General features: G+C 33.6%; 1 protein-coding gene across 1 annotated transcript; it reads left to right on the plus strand.

Moving 5' to 3' along the window:
• The first annotated feature begins 10220 nt into the window (after positions 1 to 10220).
• On the plus strand, positions 10221 to 11514 carry LOC106637648 (regulator of chromosome condensation-like). Its single transcript, XM_089596066.1, has 5 exons — positions 10221 to 10430; positions 10620 to 10899; positions 10979 to 11059; positions 11135 to 11251; positions 11333 to 11514. Exons 1-5 carry the CDS (start codon positions 10221 to 10223, stop codon positions 11512 to 11514), a joined length of 870 nt encoding a protein of 289 aa, XP_089452192.1.
• The last annotated feature ends 12535 nt before the right edge of the window (positions 11515 to 24049 follow it).

Here is a 24049-nt window from a genome sequence, read left to right on the forward strand (position 1 = left end):
TCGGGGCACTCGAGCGTCTTTTAGGCAAGTGACCAAACGATAAGTAGAAAACACCGCGTGAAACACACACGCCTCTGCCTTCAAGAAGCTAATAAATAATTGACCAACGAGTTGAGTTCTTTTCGTGACGCACCTCTTTATTAGCTTCTTTATCCTACGTAACAGTACCGTGAAATCATAATTGTGTAAATTTGGAGAAGTTGCAAATTAAGCTAGATTAATATTTAAAACTTTTCTTCTGATTTTTTTTTAAGTTAAGTCCATGACCCTATATTTTAAAGAATTCAATAGATTCTCTGTAAAAAAATACACAAGAACCATTTTTAATTTTTGACAATAATCAAAGATTTTCGCAGATATAGTTGATTTTGTGACCATCGTCCATGAAAGTAGATGTTAAATTGGTGAATTTTTAGAAGTGATTTGCGAAAAAATTAAGTTGTTAACCCCAGTATTTTCTTATCGCAAATGAATTTGGTATACTTTATTGATATAATTTCAGAATTTCGGAGGTTTTGATCAACCTGTTAAATCGCCCAAGCCACCTTAATTTAGTTAGGTTCATCAAAGAAAAAAAATAACCAAAAAATCGTAACTTTTTCTTGGTATGACAGTGGTTAAGTTTTGTATCATGTTGTCATGACAAACGTGTCTTTGCAAATGTTACACACGTCTTTAAGTTATTTAATAAATAAATAATTGTCTAATTTACTGCACAATAAATATGTTTCTCGTGTAATGTTTCTAATGTTCAAAATTACATGACATCTGACTGTTTACAATACTTGGGCATAATTTCTTGACTGACAGTAGAACATGTCTTTTTTCATCAGATGCAATCATTAGAAATGACTGAACAAGTATGAATTATACTATTTGACGTACAATATGCAATATAAAGATGAATTCTAAATAATCATATTGGAAAATATAACTCAATTATGAAAAAAATTTTTGTATTTACTTTTCTTGCATAAAAAACGTGTGGGTGGTCAAATTTTCGGTAAATATATATACATGACTTACAAAGTAACTTTGTTTTATACACATTTCTTACAATGATGAAAAATACACTGAATTTCTACTAAATTTGAATGGAGAAACGGTATGACAAAATCTTTTTGATCATTTGGCAGCTCGTAAACTAATTAATCTATCATTTTTTATTTTTAGGGCTGCCATAAGACAAGACAATACCATATTTTTAGCATTTCATTATCGTTATCGACAAATACTCACAAATCAAGTCTTGCCTTGTTCTCGAGTTTTTCTTGTGCATGTGATCTTGATATTGTCTTTTCTTGTAAAAGATCTTGTTCAAAAAATCTTGATCTTGTCTTAAAATATCCATAGTTTCAATATTTTATAAATTAAAATTATAATAGATCAAAAAAGTACGCTACAGTAAGATAAATAAAAGGTATCGGTAAATAAATAAATTAAATATGTAGTTCTAACATAAATTTAAAGATGTATTTATTTTCATAAATATTTTAGATCTGACATATATATTGAAACATCGATTCTTATGAATGTAGTAACATCTTATATTTAGATGACTGGATTAATTGTGATATCAAATTAAATATTATTACACCTAATAATTTATTGAAATTTTTAAAGTAACGACAAAATATATTTTTATATTGGAGAAATTTAAGTTTTGTTATTAGTTTTCTACAACGGTACTTTGCTAATTTTTTGTTTAAATTCGCTTTTTATCCAGGAGATACACCGTATGACTCGAATAGAAACATAGCTTAAAGAACATCGTTTTACTGTGACAAGATCAGAGGCTGCATAAAACAGCCGCTCAACTGGAACTGAACTTGGCATGATGAAAAGAAAATCTCTGGCCATCTTGGATAAAATAGGAATTCACTCTCGTTTCACTTCTTTTCACTTCTTTTCACTATTGTAACATAGGATTTTTCGCGGGAACCCTGAGCCTGTCACAGTAGTTATTAATTTCGATTTTCCAATTTCACTGTTATCTATTTTGAAAGAGTACACTGACCTTAAATCTAAGTAGTTATTTTTCGGTTCGTTTGTTGCAGTATAATTTTGAATAAAATTTTTCGTATACACATTATAATAGTCTTTTTTGTAAATGGTTTCAGATTTTTGTAAAGCTACTTTTTTTAACTTTTTACTCCACGCAGTTTCATCAAAACCCTTATACTTATGACGCGTTTCCAAAATTAAACAAACAATATACATCCAGTTACATTTGCGATAATGCTTAGCTAACTTATCCAAACCAGATTGGAAATTATCGCAGTTGCCTGCTGAAAGTATTATAAATAAGATACTAAGTCCTGTAAGAAATCCCAATCAGAATTGCTTAAGTGATACTCTTGAAATTCTACAACATTCAGAAGAATCATATTTATAGCTAATTTTAGGTGTAGCGCATTGTCGATGAGATCGCTTGTGCTATTCCATGTATAGCTCTAACATCAAAAGTCGGTTTAACGTATTTTATGTTTAAATCTCTGCATGGATTTTTTAATTGCATGTTCAAGGTTTTATTCCGACGAATTTTTTCGATCAAACATCTTAATTTACAAATAATATTTTTGGAATTTTTTTTTACATTTATTTTCTCTTCATCATTACTTAAATCATTAATATTCACATCAGACTCTTTCACTTCAAAATTGTTTAGTATAGAAGATTTTGTTGGACAATCTGGACAATAAAAAGCACTGCCTTTTATCATAAACGTTTTTCCAGACAGGTATATATCATTACTCTTTAGTTTATTTGTAAAGTAAATTTTTTCGATTTTAATAATTTGTTTTTTTTTGTAAATCCAACGTTATCTAGTGGCTTGTTTGTGATAAAAAAAAAATTAAACATTTAAGCTGCTCGATTATTATGCCATCGGTGAATTTTTTGTGCTGCAATATTTAAAAAGCTTTTAAGTCTATAAAAAAATTTTGTAAATGCTGCTATAAACTAATACTTACTTGTGCTAATGGTCTATTTGCACTATTTATGTCATTTTTTAATTTTTCTAATTTATTTGCGAAGCAAAACGCTAAAATGTCCGATAACGGGCAATTTATGTATTCGACATCGTCAGCTATAGTAGCATCAAACTGCACATGTTAAAAGTTATAACTTCTTGCCCAAAAATTTTAGCGATGGGTTTAACAAAAATTCTTGAATATATTCTTACGTGATTTAAGTATTTGTCATACACTTCGTGACAGTTGAAGATTCTAGTTGAAACAAGTAATAATAAAAAAGTTTTATAAAGCTCGATTGGTAAGAGATCTTTTAACACAACCGAACCACAATACATATAAAGAAAATCTGAATTCACACGCATTCCACGTTCATCGTTCACCTAAAGCACACGTGGCTCTCTGGAATTCGCGAGGTACCTGGGGCTACGAATATTACAAAAGTGGCCAGATAATCTTAATATTATTTCACGATCTAGTTTGTTTTTTTCTCGAGTCCCAAGTTTCTAATAATTTTTTCGTGACTCCAATACGACAGAGATACATGAAGTCCAAGATAAAATGGTAAATCATGTCGACTTGAGAAATTGTTTTCAATGGAGAAATACCTATATAATTTTAAGGGTCCTGCTTGTCATGAAATTATTTATCTGTCCTAAGGGGTTTTTCTAAATAAGGAATTATAACTTTTTTTTTATAGTAAATACCTCTTTCAATGCAGTGCTCGCAACTCGAACAATCACAATAGTTTTTAATACATTTAATTGAAGATCTAGCCGGACGGTAACAGACAAAACACATGATGACAACTTAAAAATGCTTTATTTATCTCATTTCAGTTAGTAAGTTCATCGCATAATATTTCCGTGAATTTTGAAAAATATGATCCAATTGACTTTAGTTTTCCGAAATTTTATTGTACAGCTATAGGAAATGGATACTCTGCATACAATAGGTCAGAATTCTTTTGAACTGGATTTGAATAACGGCAATCCATCCATATTAAATTGTATTTTTACCACTTTGTTCAGATGTAACTGAGGTTTGATGATTTTTTTAAGTTGATTTGTCATTCCATAGTATGCCGTTTGTGACGTATCATTTTTGTTTGACATATCAAATTTGAAAATTTCTATTTTGCTTTGCTTCTTTTTTCTTAAGCAAGGTCTTATGCGAAAGAGGTAGTAAAGTTAAAAGCTATTTAATTCGCTTAATAAAAGTCTATCTGAGTGGGTGGAGAATTGTATTTCAATGCTAAATTCCTTAGAACTTTTGCAATCTTACAATCCGAGTTTTGTGAAAGGTTAACTTGATTATGATTATTTAGTCCTTCATTAGAATTATTCTCAATTTTTGACAGCATTATCATTTGGTTCTTTAATTGGAAAGAGAGGCCTCGTAGCCTTCTAAGCAAGGGAGTCAAAGTTAGAGTGCCAGGTCTCTCTTCTAGCTGCAACATAAAACCTCGGTTTTAGGGCGGCATATAAATCTTCGCTGTCCTTGTTTATGATACCGATGTCCCAGAGAAAAAGATAGGTAGTCGCTTCAAGTCACATATTATGATCCTCCCATGTAGTGCTAGCGTTAGGCTTGGTGACTGCGGCGCGGGCGACGGTACGGGATGTGCTGCGTAGCAAGCTCCCAGAAAATTACCTACTTAATGCGCGAGTGCGCTTGATATTTATGAGCGCCTAATTTTAAACTTACATTGTAACAAACAAACAAAAATGAGTCTATTTTTATGTAGTTATATGACCGATGGTCACAATACATGTAACCGTATACTAAGAAGACTTCGCCCATCGATTTTCTTTCTTGTTTTTAAAAACTTAACTCTGCCGATTTTTCAAATTTTTTAAACATCATGGCAATAATAAAATAAACTTAAGACCAGCTCTTTACACAAAAAATATCAATATTATTTTAAAGATCGCTTATCACACCGGCATTACCTGGTTACGTGACATACAACTATCTCGCTTAAAAATATTGGGTGATGAAGTTGCTACAGTAAAAGTAACCTGTATTTTTTATAAACAATTCCTAGTTGATGAAGAAGAAGCCAACTTAGAATCCGAGTTGAAAAAGCAGTTAACTCAGATTTGGCTTCGAAAAGTAGTCAATTCAGGTTCGGGTTAAAACTAAGATTTTTCAAAAATCCAATGTTTCAGAACCATAATATAGTATGTTACTGTAATAGAGCGTACTATACTTATTAAATTATGTGCTTTACAAGCCTGGTGTGATAAGACGGAATTCTATGATTAGACTGTAGATATAATTTATTTTAAATGTTGATGAAAAAAATTCTAAACTGATTTTTTTATATTTTTAAACGTCATTTTAAATGAACAATTGATTCCAACTACAAGCGAAACTTTTTTATGAACTTGAGTATAAAAAGTTGTTATAGTTTTTAATTTTCTCCTAATCAGTAAACACATTAATTCTATGTAAACACGGCGTACTATTTTATAACATCTATGAAAACGGAAATATTCTTGTACAAAAGTAATAAGGTATATTATACACCACAACTTTATATTTTTGAAAGGATATTTACGTATACGTACGTTCACATACAACATTGATCATATTTCTTTTACATTTTCTCTCCCTGCTCTTATGATCATAGTAGAATAGTTTTTTAGTACCTAGTTTTGTAATGTTAATTAAATTATTACTTGGAAGATATTTCATTAAACGTAATAAAGAATAAATAGTCTCGTATAGAGACCACGATAAAATTTTTTGTGATTCGATTCGAAAAAATTGTCTGGCAAAATGTTTTGAAATTTTGTGAGGTGATTTAACTAGAATTTAAGTGTGATTACTGCAAGTTTCATACATACATAAACTATTTGGAATCTGCAATACGTCAATTTTACGATGTTAATGTAAGATTTAAAAAAAAAGTTTCTAAATGTTTCTACGTCTTACTTGATAATTAAGTTTCACAGATTAAAATTATTCCTTTTTACTAAATTTAAAGTAATAATTTTTAAATGTATAAGACTTGGAATAAGTATTATGCATTATTAATAAATAGTTTCCAGTCATTTGAATATGTACGTTAAACAAATTAACCATTAGTATTAGGATTCTATTGAAAATGTGAAATCTTACTCGTAAAAAATAGATACTTTGTATGAGTTATTTACATCTGTAAAAATGTTTACAAAAACGTTAAGTCTATTAAAAAAATGAACAGAGTTTTTGGTTTTTTCTATTTTATAAATATTTTTTAATGTCACATGTTTTAATCAATCATTTACTAATAAAACTTTTTCTTTCTATTGAATGTGATTGATTTTTCAAATTTCAATTACTTTAGGAACAATTTGAGTAAATAGGTAAGAGCTTGACCCATATGAAGAACTTTTTGTTTGTTTGTTTGTTGATAACAGTTATTATTTTTTTTTTTTCTACGTCTTTTAATGTAACGTCCAGAAATGACTTCCTTACTATACCAATATTTTTGAAATAGTGGTGTACTATCAGGTCTTTGTCTTCTAATTTAAACTCATTTTTCTTTAATTCACTGAAATCTACTGAAACATCCTTTTTCGTAAACAGCTGCCATCGTTTTGCCCGATTACGCACTCCGATTAGTGTAAATGTAGGGTACAGTTATATAACTTGTAAGCAAAAAAGCGAACTCTAAAAAACAATATTCAGTTTAGCTTTTCTTTCTTCGTTATGTAACAATGGTTTTCGTCATTTTACTGTCTCCTGCTTTTATGTGAGAACACATATCAAATTTATTTTAATCCCTAACCGTCTCTTATGGAAGATTTACTTATTTTATCTTAAGGAAAAGTCAAGGTACTTCAGACGATATTTCTATTTAACATTATGGCTTACAATTTTTATTGTTCTTGAACTAATTATTTCAAAGCGTAAAAGTGACAATATCTACTGAAAATAAGCTATAGTCTTAAAGTAAATAATACATTATTCATCAAGTTGTACATGAAGAATACCTTGCATATATTAACAAATGTCTGGATACCAAAAAATCCTAAAGAAAATTCGTTAAAAAGTAAAAAGTGGTATAATTTAGATCATTAATTGTCAAGATTTCGTGTACATTGTCTAGCCATTTGCAGACAATCAAAAATTTATTAGATGTAGCAGTAGGTACATACACAACACGGTGATGGTTGCTCGTAGCTGTTATCGATACTACGTAGAAATGACATATCTGCTGTAGCATAAAATTAAGATAGAAAATCTTCTAAAAAGTTCAACCAATGTTGACGTTTAAAATAAAAACAAAAACTTAAATAAATTTGATATGCTCTGTTGATTCTGTGCTCAGGCTCTACCTTACGCTGCACAAATGTAGGGATTGGCACTGAACAACCACATCCTAAAAAAGTAAAAGAGAAATGTCCACAGCGTACTTTTTCTAACGTTTCCAGACGGTAGGGCCATCCTATATACGGCTTCTTATAAAACTGTATGGATTATGAAAGGACTCCATATTTTTAAAGATCAATTACAAATCATAGTTTTTATTAATAATCAGCACTATCGTATTCTACACCCGGTATATAATTTTATTGATAAAAATTTCTGTTATACTTTCGATCGAAACACAAAGAAATTTAAAAATATTTTCTGCACACCCCCGCCGAAAGTGCTTCATGCCTGACCTGCTTCAAAACAGATAATCAGCTCTTTTGGTGAGGGTAGACAGAAAAATAGTATACGCACCACGTTCGGAGGTTAAGAAATAACCTAGATTTTTCTATTTAAACATACACATATCAAATGTACTAGCCAAAAATTACAAAAAAACTCACCTTATTGTGTGCTCTATTACCCTGTCGCACACGGGATTCTACCCAGACCCAAGACTAGTTTACGTTTTATTGGTTTTATCAATATCTAATCAAAAGTTTTTGTGCACTATGACTTATAATATACATCATACATGATATCTTAAATGAAGTAGTGAAAATACCTTATTGGGTGTAAATACCTGATTTCAATTGTAATACAATACTTACATATCAGTGTGCCTGTTACAACATATTACACTTAAGTTCTTTATCCTACATATGCTGTGATCACTTTGGCTAGTTGAATAAAAATAAAAATAGTACCAACCACAAGATAAATTGTTAGTGACTGATTAAATAACACGGAATTTTACAAATCTTTGTACTCAATTTGCTTCAAATTTTTAAATAATTCCTGTGTGCCTTAAAATTGTTAAATTATATGACGTTCTGTTGGAACTATTTATTATACTTTTTAAGGTTTTCTTAGATAAAATAAACTTTAAGCATAACTCTACAGAACAATAAAAAAAAACGATATACGAAAAACTCGGATATTTGCAATACCGTTTGCCTAAGAAATTATAAAGAAATTCAAGCACATAGGTGTAATTCTACTTGATTTTATCCCGTAATTTTCACTCGGATTGAAAATAATTCACAGCTCCACAAAAAAAATCGAAAGTCTTAGTGCAGAGACCTTACATACCCTCCTATATGTAATCGACCGAGCTGAATTCGAATCCGAGGTCAATTTTACTCTATCACGTCAGGACTTTTCATAACCTCAAAATTTAAGCCCAAAAACCCCATAACACATAAACCATTTAATGCCCGAGTATCTCAACCCAAGTAACGCTATAACGTTATAATTCGATCATCCCTAAACTCCATTAACCCCAAAACCCTAAAATCCAATGACGCCATAACTTCTAAACCAGATAAGTAACAGAGGTTTGAGTCTCTAGTGCTGAGATGTCTAGGTCAATGTTGTGTTTCAGGAGATTCGCAATACGTGGAGAAACTTAACATTGACCTAGACATCTCAGCACTAGAGACTCAAACCTCTGTTACTTATCTGGTTTAGAAGTTATGGCGTCATTGGGTTTTAGGGTTTTAGGGTCAATGGAGTTTAGGGATGATCAAATCATAAAGTTATAGCGTTACTTGGGTTGAGATACTCGGGCATTAAATGGTTTACGTGTTATGGGGTTTTTGGGCTTTAATTTTAAGGTTATGAAAAATCCTAACGTGATAGAGTAAAATTGACCTTGGATTCGAATTCAGCGTGGTCGATTCCATATAGAAGGGTATGTCAGGTCTCTGCACTAAGACTTTCGATTTTTTTTGTGGAGCTGTGATAATTCACATAATTTAAAACATGAATTTCTCAAAATTGTTGAGAATACAATCTATTTAAGAGAAAAAATTAAAAATGCATGTGGTGAGCCATGAAAATTAAATTTTCATTCAGATTTTCTAGCAAGCAATTTTATTTTACGATTCATACAACGAATTTTATTGTATACATGAGAAGAAACGAAAAGTCGAGACAAACAAATACTTCAACATATTTACAAATCATGTGGTAAGAAATTATACTCACCCTATATTTGCAACTCCCACGTTCTTCAAAATTGTAATTGTTTTTTGTATTTTTTACACTTACATTGATATAAGACAGTATTATGCCTTAAAAGAGCTTACAATCAGTATAAAAAATTACGAGTAGGTTACAGTTGCTCTTTGAAAAACTATGTTATAAGTTTATTGTTATCGTTCAACTAGCCTAATGACATAGCTTCGAAAGGTCTTTCGCAATTGCATAAACTTCTGTATTCACTAGATAATTTATTTTTTAAACCTATTACCATACACATATGCTACTTTTATTGCTTCATTATTCATTCGAGTATAACTAAATAATCCTTTGTTTATCTATTTCTCAACAGTGCCACCGAAAAAAAAAGTCACATTTAAACGAAAGTCTTCAGTACCGCAAGACAAGTCAGCCATACCCGTAAAACGGGCTAGGACTTGTAAAAAAAAGCAAGAAATATTGGAGATTGAGGGTACGTGAATTCTAGTTTTTTGCACATTTTGAACCATATCGCAGGATTTTTTTGTGGTTGCCATAATATCGTAGATGCAGTTTTTCACACAATTTTCTAGATCGAACTAATGTAAAAAGTTACAAGTTAATCAAACATTATAAGCCCATAAATCTGTCCCGTAAAATTAATGAAGAACAAAAATCTAGTACTCCCCAGATAATGATAATTCACATTTTGTAGATCCAGTAGCTAAAGAGATCCGCCGACAAGGGAGCACTTGTGGTGCGACACTTACATGTGGCCAAGGAGACACTGGCCAGCTGGGACTAAGAAAGAAAGTCCTAGAAAAAACAAGATTCACGGAAGTCTCGACATTAACAGATGTTATTTCCGTGGCTGGTGGAGGCATGCACAACATAATCCTCACCAATGATGGTTGCGTTGCAACCTTTGGTTGTAACGACGAAGGGGCATTGGGTAGAGACACTACAGAGTGTGGAGAATCTACCCCGGGATTTGTAGAGTTACCTGCGCGGGCTTTACAAGTAACCGCGGGTGATTCCCATAGTGCCGCTCTCCTTGAAGATGGGAGGGTTTATTGTTGGGGAGCATTTCGGGTAAGAGAAAGCTTGTTAATTTATAATGAAAAAAAACTAAGAATTAATAATTCAGGTAGCAGTAATAAGCATTGTAATAAATTGTCACATGATTTTACTTTGTAGGATTCGCATGGAACTTTAGGGTTGATCACTAGAAAAAAAGAAGATACTACAATTGAAATACTTCCAAATAAATAATTTTTGAAGATAGCATCTAAGTCGGACCATCTCGTGCTCCTCGACAACACTGGAACAGTGTTCACATTAGGATGTGTTGAGCAGGGCCAGCTCGGCAGTGTTTCAATAAGAAAAGTGGACCGACACACTAGACGGGGAATGGACCAACTCCTCACCCCAGAGCAAGTCTACTTTCACATAAAAAAAAATATCATTATTAAAAATATTTGGGCTGGTAGCTTTTCCACGTTCGCTGAAGCAGGAAATGGCGACCTGTACGTTTGCGGACTCAACAATTATAACCAGATCGGTATGTTAGTTTTTATAAGAAAATTTTTAAAATAAATGTTTGACCTGATTCGAATATTTTATTTTTCATTTAATTTTAGGTCTCAAAGGATGTGATAAAACCTTACACCCTAAGGTTTCGCACACATTCAGCAGACACAGATGGATGCAAATCAGCTCAGGTCAGCATCACACTGTTGCTGTGAACGATAAAGGACGAGTTTATACAATCGGGCGTTAGGAATACGGGAGATTAGGCCTTGGGAGCCTATGCGAGGATGCTCAGGAGCTGATGCCAGTGCCCAAGCTGGAAAACTTAAAGTGTATTGACGTGGCAGCTGGTACTGCCCAGTCGTTTACCGTCACCAATACTGGTAAGTCTAATTATAGTATGCGAAATAAAAATTAATGTCTACAATATACGATAACGAATAATTCTTGACAATTTTTTTCAGGAACACTCTATGCCTGGGGCATGTGCTCGGAAGGTCAGTCAGGAACTGGTAAAGAGGAAGATATATACGAGCCTGATTTAATTAATTCAAAATACGTCAAAGATGCATTCGTCCTCCAGGTATCTGGAGGAGGGCAGCACACGATTGTTTTAGTAAAGAAACCACATTCTTTAATAATATAATGGTATGCTGCCCTTCATCTAATACCTGAAGGATCTTGTTACACTAGAATATGTGTAACAATCAACTTAAGGATTCTGTTAGTAATAATGTAATATTTCTGTGATCCGTCACATCGAGGTGTTAAGTTATGATTTTATTATATTTTATCGTTTAAAATATGTTCGTGTAAGTTTAGGTATTTTAAGCTTACTCTTGCACAACTATCTTGTCGTGTAGGGTTTTGAGTCAAAAACAAGACGCATCCTTCCTGGTTTATTTATGTTAGTCACACTGAAGTGTGGGAGGTAACAAATTTTTGCTGTCCTTGGACTTTTCATTGCTTTGACCATGAAGTTATTTTCAAATAGTCGGTTCATTTCTTTCATAAAATTGCGCGTATCCTCTGTCCCATTCTAATTTTCTAAACGACCTGAATTTTAATTATCTTGAGACTTCTAAAGTAGCCCCCACGTGCCACTCATCATTCTCGTATTGACTCATTTCATCTAAAATTTTTATTACTTGAATATTTTCATCGGATGTTTTTGCAGCATATTTTATCGCTAAATATTCGGTTCTAAAATACAGTTTCATTTGTTTGTCTAAATCATAATTATTTTCTACCGCACTTTGTTTTCGAATATACATTCTTCGGTAATTGTGTTAATCCTCTCGGTCTGGCTGGATTCAACTTTTCCATGTATTGCCCATCCCAGTAAACACCGCGATGCTCGGTGTCCCCTTGGCCACATGTTAGTATCGCACCACTGGTGCTCCCTTGCCGGTGGATCACTTTAGCTTTTAGATCTACGAAATCTGAATCATCGTTATCTGAGGAGCACTGTATTCTTGTTCGTTATTAATTTCAAGTTATAAATTTATGGCTTTGTTAGTCTGATTATTTTTCAACTTTTAAAATAAGTTCTATCTAAAAAGTTTCATGAAAAACATAAAATGTTTCGTTTTACGAGCATGGCGTAATTGTCTTGATATTCTGACTTCTGATTAAATGTAACTTTTTTTTGAAAAAAAGAGTACGTGTAGAGTAATAGGTTTCGAAAATCAATCATCTAGTGAATACAAGAGTTTTCACAGCTGTCTTATTTTAAGAATTTTATTGGTTATAATTGTTGAGTCCACAAACGTACAGGTTGCCATTTCCTGCTTCAGCGAACGTGGAAAAGCTACCAGCCCAAATATTTTTAATAATGATATTTTTTTTTATGTGAAAGTAGACTTGCTCTAAGGTGAGGAGTTGGTCCATTCCCCGTCTAGTGTGTCGGTCCACTTTTCTTATTGAAACACTGCCGAGCTGGCTCAGCTCAGCACATCCAAATGTAAACACTGTCCCAGTGTTGTCAAGGAGCAAGAGATAGTCCGACCCGGATGCAATCTTTAAAAATTTTTTATTCGGAAGTACTTCGACTGGAGTACATTCCTTTTTTCTCTTAATCAATCCTAAGGTTCCATGTGAATGCTACAAAGTTAAATCATGTGACTAGATGTGACAACTTATTACAATACTTACTACTACTACCTACAGTATTAATTCTTAATTTTTTACATTTTAAAGAAAGCTTTCTCTTACCCGGATTATGTTGTGCATTCATCCACCAGCCACGGCAATCGTATTTGTCAATTGCAAAAGTTCGGTATATCGTGTCTTTTCTAGAACTTCTTCTCATAGTCCCAACTGCCGGGTATCCCCCTGGCCACAATCAGGATCACACCACTGGTGCTTTCTTGTCAACGCAAACGCATCACTTTAGCTTTTAGATCTACAAAATCTGAATCATCATTATCTGAGAAGCACTGTATTCTTGTTCATTATTAATTTCAAGTTATAAATTTATGGCTTTTTTTAGTCTGATTATTTTTTAACTTTTAAAATAAGTTCTATCTAAAAAGTTTCATGAAAAACATAAAATGATTCGTTTTACGGGCATGGCGTAATTATCTTGATATTCTGACTTCTCATTAAATGTAACTTTTTTTTTAAAAGAAGAGTACGTGCAGAGTAATAGATTTCGAAAATCAATCATCTAGTAAATACAAGAGTTTTCACAGCTGTATTATTTTAAGAATTTTATTGGTTATAATTGTTGAGTCTGCAAACGTACAGGTTGCTATTTCCTGCTTCAGCGAACGTAGAAAAGCTACCAGCCCAAATATTTTTAATAATGATATTTTTTTTTATGTGAAAGTAGACTTGCTCTGGGGTGGGGAGTTGGTCCATTCCCCGTCTAGTGTGTCGGTCCACTTTTCTTATTAAAACACTGCCGAGCTGGCTCTGCTCAGCACATCCAAATGTGAACACTGTCCCAGTGTTGTCAAGGAGCAAGAGATAGTCCGACCCGGATGCAATCTTTAAAAATTTTTTATTCGGAAGTACTTCGACTGAAGTACATTCCTTCTTTCTCTTAATCAATCCTGAGGTTCCATGTGAATGCTACAAAGTTAAATCATGTGACTACATGTGACAACTTATTACAATACTTACTACTACTACCTACGGTATTAATACTTAATTTTTTACATTTCAAAGGAAGCTTTCTCTTACTCGGATTATGTTGTGCATTCCTCCACCAGCCACGGCAATCGTATTTGTCAATTGCGAAAGTTCGGTATATCGTGTCTTTTCTAGGACTTCTTCTCATAGTCCCAACTGCCGGGTATCCCCTTGGCCACAATCAGGATCACACCACTGGTGCTTTCTTGTCAACGCATCACTTTAGCTTTTAGATCTACAAAATATGAATCATCATTATCTGAGAAGCACTGTATTCTTGTTCATTATTAATTTCAAGTTATAAATTTATGACTTTTCTTAGTCTGATTATTTTTCAACTTTTAAAATAAGTTCTATCTAAAAAGTTTCATGAAAAACATAAAATGTTTCGTTTTACGGGCATGGCGTGATTATCTTAATATTCTGACTTCTGATTAAATGTAACTTTTTTTTGAAAAGAAGAGTACGTGTAGAGTAATAGATTTCGAAAATCAATCATCTAGTAAATACAAGAGTTTTCACAGCTGTATTATTTTAAGAATTTTATTGGTTATAATTGTTGAGTCTGCAAACGTACAGGTTGCTATTTCCTGCTTCAGCGAACGTGGAAAAGCTACCAGCCCAAATATTTTTAATAATGATATTTTTTTTTATGTGAAAGTAGACTTGCTCTGGGGTGGGGAGTTGGTCCATTCCCCGTCTAGTGTGTCGGTCCACTTTTCTTATTGAAACACTGCCGAGCTGGCTCTGCTCAGCACATCCAAATGTGAACACTGTCCCAGTGTTGTCAAGGAGCAAGAGATAGTCCGACCCGGATGCAATCTTTAAAAATTTTTTATCCGGAAGTACTTCGACTGGAGAACATTTCTTTTTCCTCTTAATCAATCCTGAGGTTCCATGTAAATGCTACAAAGTTAAATCATGTGACTACATGTGACAACTTATTACAATACTTACTACTACTACCTACGGTATTAATTCTTAATTTTTTACATTTTAAAGAAAGCTTTCTCTTACCCGGATTATGTTGTGCATTCATCCACCAGCCATGGCAATCGTATTTGTCAATTGCAAAAGTTCGGTATATCGTGTCTTTTCTAGAACTTCTTCTCATAGTCCCAACTGCCGGGTATCCCCCTGGCCACAATCAGGATCACACCACTGGTGCTTTCTTGTCAACGCAAACGCATCACTTTAGCTTTTAGATCTACAAAATCTGAATCATCATTATCTGAGAAGCACTGTATTCTTGTTCATTATTAATTTCAAGTTATAAATTTATGGCTTTTTTTAGTCTGATTATTTTTTAACTTTTAAAATAAGTTCTATCTAAAAAGTTTAATGAAAAACATAAAATGATTCGTTTTACGGGCATGGCGTAATTATCTTGATATTCTGACTTCTCATTAAATGTAACTTTTTTTTTAAAAGAAGAGTACGTGCAGAGTAATAGATTTCGAAAATCAATCATCTAGTAAATACAAGAGTTTTCACAGCTGTATTATTTTAAGAATTTTATTGGTTATAATTGTTGAGTCTGCAAACGTACAGGTTGCTATTTCCTGCTTCAGCGAACGTAGAAAAGCTACCAGCTCAAATATTTTTAATAATGATATTTTTTTTTATGTGAAAGTAGACTTGCTCTGGGGTGAGGAGTTGGTCCATTCCCCGTCTAGTGTGTCGGTCCACTTTTCTTATTGAAACACTGCCGAGCTGGCTCTGCTCAGCACATCCAAATGTGAACACTGTCCCAGTGTTGTCAAGGAGCAAGAGATAGTCCGACCCGGATGCAATCTTTAAAAATTTTTTATTCGGAAGTACTTCGACTGAAGTACATTCCTTTTTTCTCTTAATCAATCCTAAGGTTCCATGTGAATGCTACAAAGTTAAATCATGTGACTACATGTGACAACTTATTACAATACTTACTACTACTACCTACGGTATTAATTCTTAATTTTTTACATTTCAAAGAAAGCTTTCTCTTACCCGGATTATGTTGTGCATTCATCCACCAGCCACGGCAATCGTATTTGTCAATTGCGAAAGTTCGGTATATCGTGTCTTTTCTAGAACTTCTTCTCATAGTCCCAACTGCCGGGTATCCCCTTGGCCACAATCAGGATCACACCACTGGTGCTTTCTTGTCAACGCATCACTTTAGCTTTTAGATCTACAAAATCTGAATCATCATTATCTGAGAAGCACTGTATTCTTGTTCATTATTAATTTCAAGTTATAAATTTATGACTTTTCTTAGTCTGATTATTTTTCAACTTTTAAAATAAGTTTTATCTAAAAAGTTTCATGAAAAACATAAAATGTTTCGTTTTACGGGCATGGCGTAATTATCTTAATATTCTGACTTCTGATTAAATGTAACTTTTTTTTGAAAAGAAGAGTACGTGTAGAGTAATAGATTTCGAAAATCAATCATCTAGTAAATACAAGAGTTTTCACAGCTGTATTATTTTAAGAATTTTATTGGTTATAATTGTTGAGTCTGCAAACGTACAGGTTGCTATTTCCTGCTTCAGCGAACGTGGAAAAGCTACCAGCCCAAATATTTTTAATAATGATATTTTTTTTTATGTGAAAGTAGACTTGCTCTGGGGTGGGGAGTTGGTCCATTCCCCGTCTAGTGTGTCGGTCCACTTTTCTTATTGAAACACTGCCGAGCTGGCTCTGCTCAGCACATCCAAATTTGAACACTGTCCCAGTGTTGTCAAGGAGCAAGAGATAGTCCGACGCGGATGCAATCTTTAAAAATTTTTTATTCGGAAGTACTTCGACTGGAGTACATTCCTTTTTTCTCTTAATCAATCCTAAGGTTCCATGTAAATGCTACAAAGTTAAATCATGTGACTACATGTGACAACTTATTACAATACTTACTACTACTACCTACGGTATTAATTCTTAATTTTTTACATTTCAAAGAAAGCTTTCTCTTACTCGGATTATGTTGTGCATTCCTCCACCAGCCACGGCAATTGTATTTGTCAATTGCGAAAGTTCGGTATATCGTGTCTTTTCTAGGACTTCTTCTCATAGTCCCAACTGCCGGGTATCCCCTTGGCCACAATCAGGATCACACCACTGGTGCTTTCTTGTCAACGCATCACTTTAGCTTTTAGATCTACAAAATCTGAATCATCATTATCTGAGAAGCACTGTATTCTTGTTCATTATTAATTTCAAGTTATAAATTTATGACTTTTCTTAGTCTGATTATTTTTCAACTTTTAAAATAAGTTCTATCTAAAAAGTTTCATGAAAAACATAAAATGTTTCGTTTTACGGGCATGGCGTGATTATCTTAATATTCTGACTTCTGATTAAATGTAACTTTTTTTTGAAAAGAAGAGTACGTGTAGAGTAATAGATTTCGAAAATCAATCATCTAGTAAATACAAGAGTTTTCACAGCTGTATTATTTTAAGAATTTTATTGGTTATAATTGTTGAGTCTGCAAACGTACAGGTTGCTATTTCCTGCTTCAGCGAACGTGGAAAAGCTACCAGCCCAAATATTTTTAATAATGATATTTTTTTTTATGTGAAAGTAGACTTGCTCTGGGGTGGGGAGTTGGTCCATTCCCCGTCTAGTGTGTCGGTCCACTTTTCTTATTGAAACACTGCCGAGCTGGCTCTGCTCAGCACATCCAAATGTGAACACTGTCCCAGTGTTGTCAAGGAGCAAGAGATAGTCCGACCCGGATGCAATCTTTAAAAATTTTTTATTCGGAAGTACTTCGACTGGAGTACATTCCTTTTTTCTCTTAATCAATCCTAAGGTTCCATGTGAATGCTACAAAGTTAAATCATGTGACTACATGTGACAACTTATTACAATACTTACTACTACTACCTACGGTATTAATTCTTAATTTTTTACATTTTAAAGAAAGCTTTCTCTTACTTGGATTATGTTGTGCATTCCTCCACCAGCCACGGCAATCGTATTTGTCAATTGCGAAAGTTCAGAATATTGTGTCTTTTCTAGAACTTCTTCTCATAGTCCCAACTGCCGGGTATCCCTTTGGCCAAAATCAGGATCACACCACTGGTGCTTTCTTGTCAACGCATCACTTTAGCTTTTAGATCTACAAAATCTGAATCATCATTATCTGAGGAGCACTGTATTCTTGTTCATTATTTATTTTAAGTTATAAATTTATGGCTTTTCTTAGTCTGATTATTTTTCAACTTTTATAATAAGTTCTATCTAAAAAGTTTCATGAAAAACATAAAATGTTTCGTTTTACGAGCATGGCGTAATTGTCTTGATATTCTGACTTCTGATTAAATATAACTTTTTTTTGAAAAAAAGAGTACGTGTAGAGTAATAGGTTTCGAAAATCAATCATCTAGTGAATACAAGAGTTTTCACAGCTGTCTTATTTTAAGAATTTTATTGGTTATAATTGTTGAGTCCGCAAACGTACAGGTTGCCATTTCCTGCTTCAGCGAACGTGGAAAAGCTACTAGCCCAAATATTTTTAATAATGATATTTTTTTTTATGTGAAAGTAGACTTGCTCTAAGGTGAGGAGTTGGTCCATTTCCCGTCTAGTGTGTCGGTCCACTTTTCTTATTGAAACACTGCCGAGCTGGCTCTGCTCAGCACATCCAAATGTGAACACTGTCCCAGTGTTGTCAAGGAGCAAGAGATAGTCCAACCCGGATGCAATCTTTAAAAATTTTTTATTCGGAAGTACTTCGACTGGAGTACATTCCTTTTTTCTCTTAATCAATCCTAAGGTTCCATGTGAATGCTACAAAGTTAAATCATGTGACTACATGTGACAACTTATTACAATACTTACTACTACTACCTACGGTATTAATTCTTAATTTTTTGCATTTTAAAGAAAGCTTTTTCTTACCCGGATTATGTTGTGCATTCCTCCACCAGCCACGGCAATCGTATTTGTCAATTGCGAAAGTTCGGTATATCGTGTTTTTTCTAGAACTTCTTCTCATAGTCCCAACTGCCAGGTATCCCCATGGCCACAATCAGGATCACACCACTGGTGCTTTCTTGTCAACGCAAACGCATCACTTTAGCTTTTAGATCTACAAAATCTGAATCATCATTATCTGAGAAGCACTGTATTCTTGTTCATTATTAATTTCAAGTTATAAATTTATGGCTTTTTTTAGTCTGATTATTTTTTAACTTTTAAAATAAGTTCTATCTAAAAAGTTTAATGAAAAACATAAAATGATTCGTTTTACGGGCATGGCGTAATTATCTTGATATTCTGACTTCTCATTAAATGTAACTTTTTTTTTAAAAGAAGAGTACGTGCAGAGTAATAGATTTCGAAAATCAATCATCTAGTAAATACAAGAGTTTTCACAGCTGTATTATTTTAAGAATTTTATTGGTTATAATTGTTGAGTCTGCAAACGTACAGGTTGCTATTTCCTGCTTCAGCGAACGTAGAAAAGCTACCAGCTCAAATATTTTTAATAATGATATTTTTTTTTATGTGAAAGTAGACTTGCTCTGGGGTGAGGAGTTGGTCCATTCCCCGTCTAGTGTGTCGGTCCACTTTTCTTATTGAAACACTGCCGAGCTGGCTCTGCTCAGCACATCCAAATGTGAACACTGTCCCAGTGTTGTCAAGGAGCAAGAGATAGTCCGACCCGGATGCAATCTTTAAAAATTTTTTATTCGGAAGTACTTCGACTGAAGTACATTCCTTTTTTCTCTTAATCAATCCTAAGGTTCCATGTGAATGCTACAAAGTTAAATCATGTGACTACATGTGACAACTTATTACAATACTTACTACTACTACCTACGGTATTAATTCTTAATTTTTTACATTTCAAAGAAAGCTTTCTCTTACCCGGATTATGTTGTGCATTCATCCACCAGCCACGGCAATCGTATTTGTCAATTGCGAAAGTTCGGTATATCGTGTCTTTTCTAGAACTTCTTCTCATAGTCCCAACTGCCGGGTATCCCCTTGGCCACAATCAGGATCACACCACTGGTGCTTTCTTGTCAACGCATCACTTTAGCTTTTAGATCTACAAAATCTGAATCATCATTATCTGAGAAGCACTGTATTCTTGTTCATTATTAATTTCAAGTTATAAATTTATGACTTTTCTTAGTCTGATTATTTTTCAACTTTTAAAATAAGTTCTATCTAAAAAGTTTCATGAAAAACATAAAATGTTTCGTTTTACGGGCATGGCGTAATTATCTTAATATTCTGACTTCTGATTAAATGTAACTTTTTTTCGAAAAGAAGAGTACGTGTAGAGTAATAGATTTCGAAAATCAATCATCTAGTAAATACAAGAGTTTTCACAGCTGTATTATTTTAAGAATTTTATTGGTTATAATTGTTGAGTCTGCAAACGTACAGGTTGCTATTTCCTGCTTCAGCGAACGTGGAAAAGCTACCAGCCCAAATATTTTTAATAATGATATTTTTTTTTATGTGAAAGTAGACTTGCTCTGGGGTGGGGAGTTGGTCCATTCCCCGTCTAGTGTGTCGGTCCACTTTTCTTATTGAAACACTGCCGAGCTGGCTCTGCTCAGCACATCCAAATGTGAACACTGTCCCAGTGTTGTCAAGGAGCAAGAGATAGTCCGACGCGGATGCAATCTTTAAAAATTTTTTATTCGGAAGTACTTCGACTGGAGTACATTCCTTTTTTCTCTTAATCAATCCTAAGGTTCCATGTAAATGCTACAAAGTTAAATCATGTGACTACATGTGACAACTTATTACAATACTTACTACTACTACCTACGGTATTAATTCTTAATTTTTTACATTTCAAAGAAAGCTTTCTCTTACTCGGATTATGTTGTGCATTCCTCCACCAGCCACGGCAATTGTATTTGTCAATTGCGAAAGTTCGGTATATCGTGTCTTTTCTAGGACTTCTTCTCATAGTCCCAACTGCCGGGTATCCCCTTGGCCACAATCAGGATCACACCACTGGTGCTTTCTTGTCAACGCATCACTTTAGCTTTTAGATCTACAAAATCTGAATCATCATTATCTGAGAAGCACTGTATTCTTGTTCATTATTAATTTCAAGTTATAAATTTATGACTTTTCTTAGTCTGATTATTTTTCAACTTTTAAAATAAGTTCTATCTAAAAAGTTTCATGAAAAACATAAAATGTTTCGTTTTACGGGCATGGCGTGATTATCTTAATATTCTGACTTCTGATTAAATGTAACTTTTTTTTGAAAAGAAGAGTACGTGTAGAGTAATAGATTTCGAAAATCAATCATCTAGTAAATACAAGAGTTTTCACAGCTGTATTATTTTAAGAATTTTATTGGTTATAATTGTTGAGTCTGCAAACGTACAGGTTGCTATTTCCTGCTTCAGCGAACGTGGAAAAGCTACCAGCCCAAATATTTTTAATAATGATATTTTTTTTTATGTGAAAGTAGACTTGCTCTGGGGTGGGGAGTTGGTCCATTCCCCGTCTAGTGTGTCGGTCCACTTTTCTTATTGAAACACTGCCGAGCTGGCTCTGCTCAGCACATCCAAATGTCAACACTGTCCCAGTGTTGTCAAGGAGCAAGAGATAGTCCGACCCGGATGCAATCTTTAAAAATTTTTTATTCGGAAGTACTTCGACTGAAGTACATTCCTTTTTTCTCTTAATCAATCCTAAGGTTCCATGTGAATGCTACAAAGTTAAATCATGTGACTACATGTGACAACTTATTACAATACTTACTACTACTACCTACGGTATTAATTCTTAATTTTTTACATTTCAAAGAAAGCTTTCTCTTACCCGGATTATGTTGTGCATTCATCCACCAGCCACGGCAATCGTATTTGTCAATTGCGAAAGTTCGGTATATCGTGTCTTTTCTAGGACTTCTTCTCATAGTCCCAACTGCCGGGTATCCCCTTGGCCACAATCAGGATCACACCACTGGTGCTTTCTTGTCAACGCATCACTTTAGCTTTTAGATCTACAAAATCTGAATCATCATTATCTGAGAAGCACTGTATTCTTGTTCATTATTAATTTCAAGTTATAAATTTATGACTTTTCTTAGTCTGATTATTTTTCAACTTTTAAAATAAGTTCTATCTAAAAAGTTTCATGAAAAACATAAAATGTTTCGTTTTACGGGCATGGCGTGATTATCTTAATATTCTGACTTCTGATTAAATGTAACTTTTTTTTGAAAAGAAGAGTACGTGTAGAGTAATAGATTTCGAAAATCAATCATCTAGTAAATACAAGAGTTTTCACAGCTGTATTATTTTAAGAATTTTATTGGTTATAATTGTTGAGTCTGCAAACGTACAGGTTGCTATTTCCTGCTTCAGCGAACGTGGAAAAGCTACCAGCCCAAATATTTTTAATAATGATATTTTTTTTTATGTGAAAGTAGACTTGCTCTGGGGTGGGGAGTTGGTCCATTCCCCGTCTAGTGTGTCGGTCCACTTTTCTTATTGAAACACTGCCGAGCTGGCTCTGCTCAGCACATCCAAATGTGAACACTGTCCCAGTGTTGTCAAGGAGCAAGAGATAGTCCAACCCGGATGCAATCTTTAAAAATTTTTTATTCGGAAGTACTTCGACTGGAGTACATTCCTTTTTTCTCTTAATCAATCCTAAGGTTCCATGTGAATGCTACAAAGTTAAATCATGTGACTACATGTGACAACTTATTACAATACTTACTACTACTACCTACGGTATTAATTCTTAATTTTTTACATTTTAAAGAAAGCTTTCTCTTACTCGGATTATGTTGTGCATTCCTCCACCAGCCACGGCAATCGTATTTGTCAATTGCGAAAGTTCAGTATATTGTGTCTTTTCTAGAACTTCTTCTTATAGTCCCAACTGCCGGGTATCCCTTTGGCCAAAATCAGGATCACACCACTGGTGCTTTCTTGTCAACGCATCACTTTAGCTTTTAGATCTACAAAATCTGAATTATCATTATCTGAGGAGCACTGTATTCTTGTTCATTATTTATTTTAAGTTATAAATTTGTGGCTTTTCTTAGTCTGATTATTTTTCAACTTTTATAATAAGTTCTATCTAAAAAGTTTCATGAAAAACATAAAATGTTTCGTTTTACGAGCATGGCGTAATTGTCTTGATATTCTGACTTCTGATTAAATATAACTTTTTTTTGAAAAAAAGAGTACGTGTAGAGTAATAGGTTTCGAAAATCAATCATCTAGTGAATACAAGAGTTTTCACAGCTGTCTTATTTTAAGAATTTTATTGGTTATAATTGTTGAGTCCGCAAACGTACAGGTTGCCATTTCCTGCTTCAGCGAACGTGGAAAAGCTACTAGCCCAAATATTTTTAATAATGATATTTTTTTTTATGTGAAAGTAGACTTGCTCTAAGGTGAGGAGTTGGTCCATTTCCCGTCTAGTGTGTCGGTCCACTTTTCTTATTGAAACACTGCCGAGCTGGCTCTGCTCAGCACATCCAAATGTGAACACTGTCCCAGTGTTGTCAAGGAGCAAGAGATAGTCCAACCCGGATGCAATCTTTAAAAATTTTTTATTCGGAAGTACTTCGACTGGAGTACATTCCTTTTTTCTCTTAATCAATCCTAAGGTTCCATGTGAATGCTACAAAGTTAAATCATGTGACTACATGTGACAACTTATTACAATACTTACTACTACTACCTACGGTATTAATTCTTAATTTTTTGCATTTTAAAGAAAGCTTTTTCTTACCCGGATTATGTTGTGCATTCCTCCACCAGCCACGGCAATCGTATTTGTCAATTGCGAAAGTTCGGTATATCGTGTCTTTTCTAGAACTTCTTCTCATAGTCCCAACTGCCAGGTATCCCCATGGCCACAATCAGGATCACACCACTGGTGCTTTCTTGTCAACGGATCACTTTAGCTTTTAGATCTACAAAATCTGAATCATCGTTATCTGAGGAGCACTGTATTCTTGTTCGTTATTAATTTCGAGTTATAAATTTATGGCTTTACTAAGTCTGATTATTTTTTAACTTTTAAAATGAGTTCTATCTAAAAAGTTTCATGAA

The sequence above is a fragment of the Copidosoma floridanum genome, unplaced genomic scaffold, assembly GCF_036245765.1.
Source record: "Copidosoma floridanum isolate Cflo_tuat_1 unplaced genomic scaffold, Cflo_Japanese_pri ptg000029l, whole genome shotgun sequence".
Lineage (NCBI taxonomy): Eukaryota > Metazoa > Arthropoda > Insecta > Hymenoptera > Encyrtidae > Copidosoma > Copidosoma floridanum.

What these genes read in the sequence shown, in the direction of transcription:
- LOC106637648 (XM_089596066.1), top strand. Translation starts at nt 10,221, where the DNA reads ATGCACAACATAATCCTCACCAATGATGGTTGCGTTGCAACCTTTGGT. An exon ending in CAACAATTATAACCAGATCG is followed by an intron (nt 10,900 to 10,978) that starts GTATGTTAGTTT and finishes ATTTAATTTTAG; the next exon opens with GTCTCAAAGGATGTGATAAA. An exon ending in ATGGATGCAAATCAGCTCAG is followed by an intron (nt 11,060 to 11,134) that starts GTCAGCATCACA and finishes ACGGGAGATTAG; the next exon opens with GCCTTGGGAGCCTATGCGAG.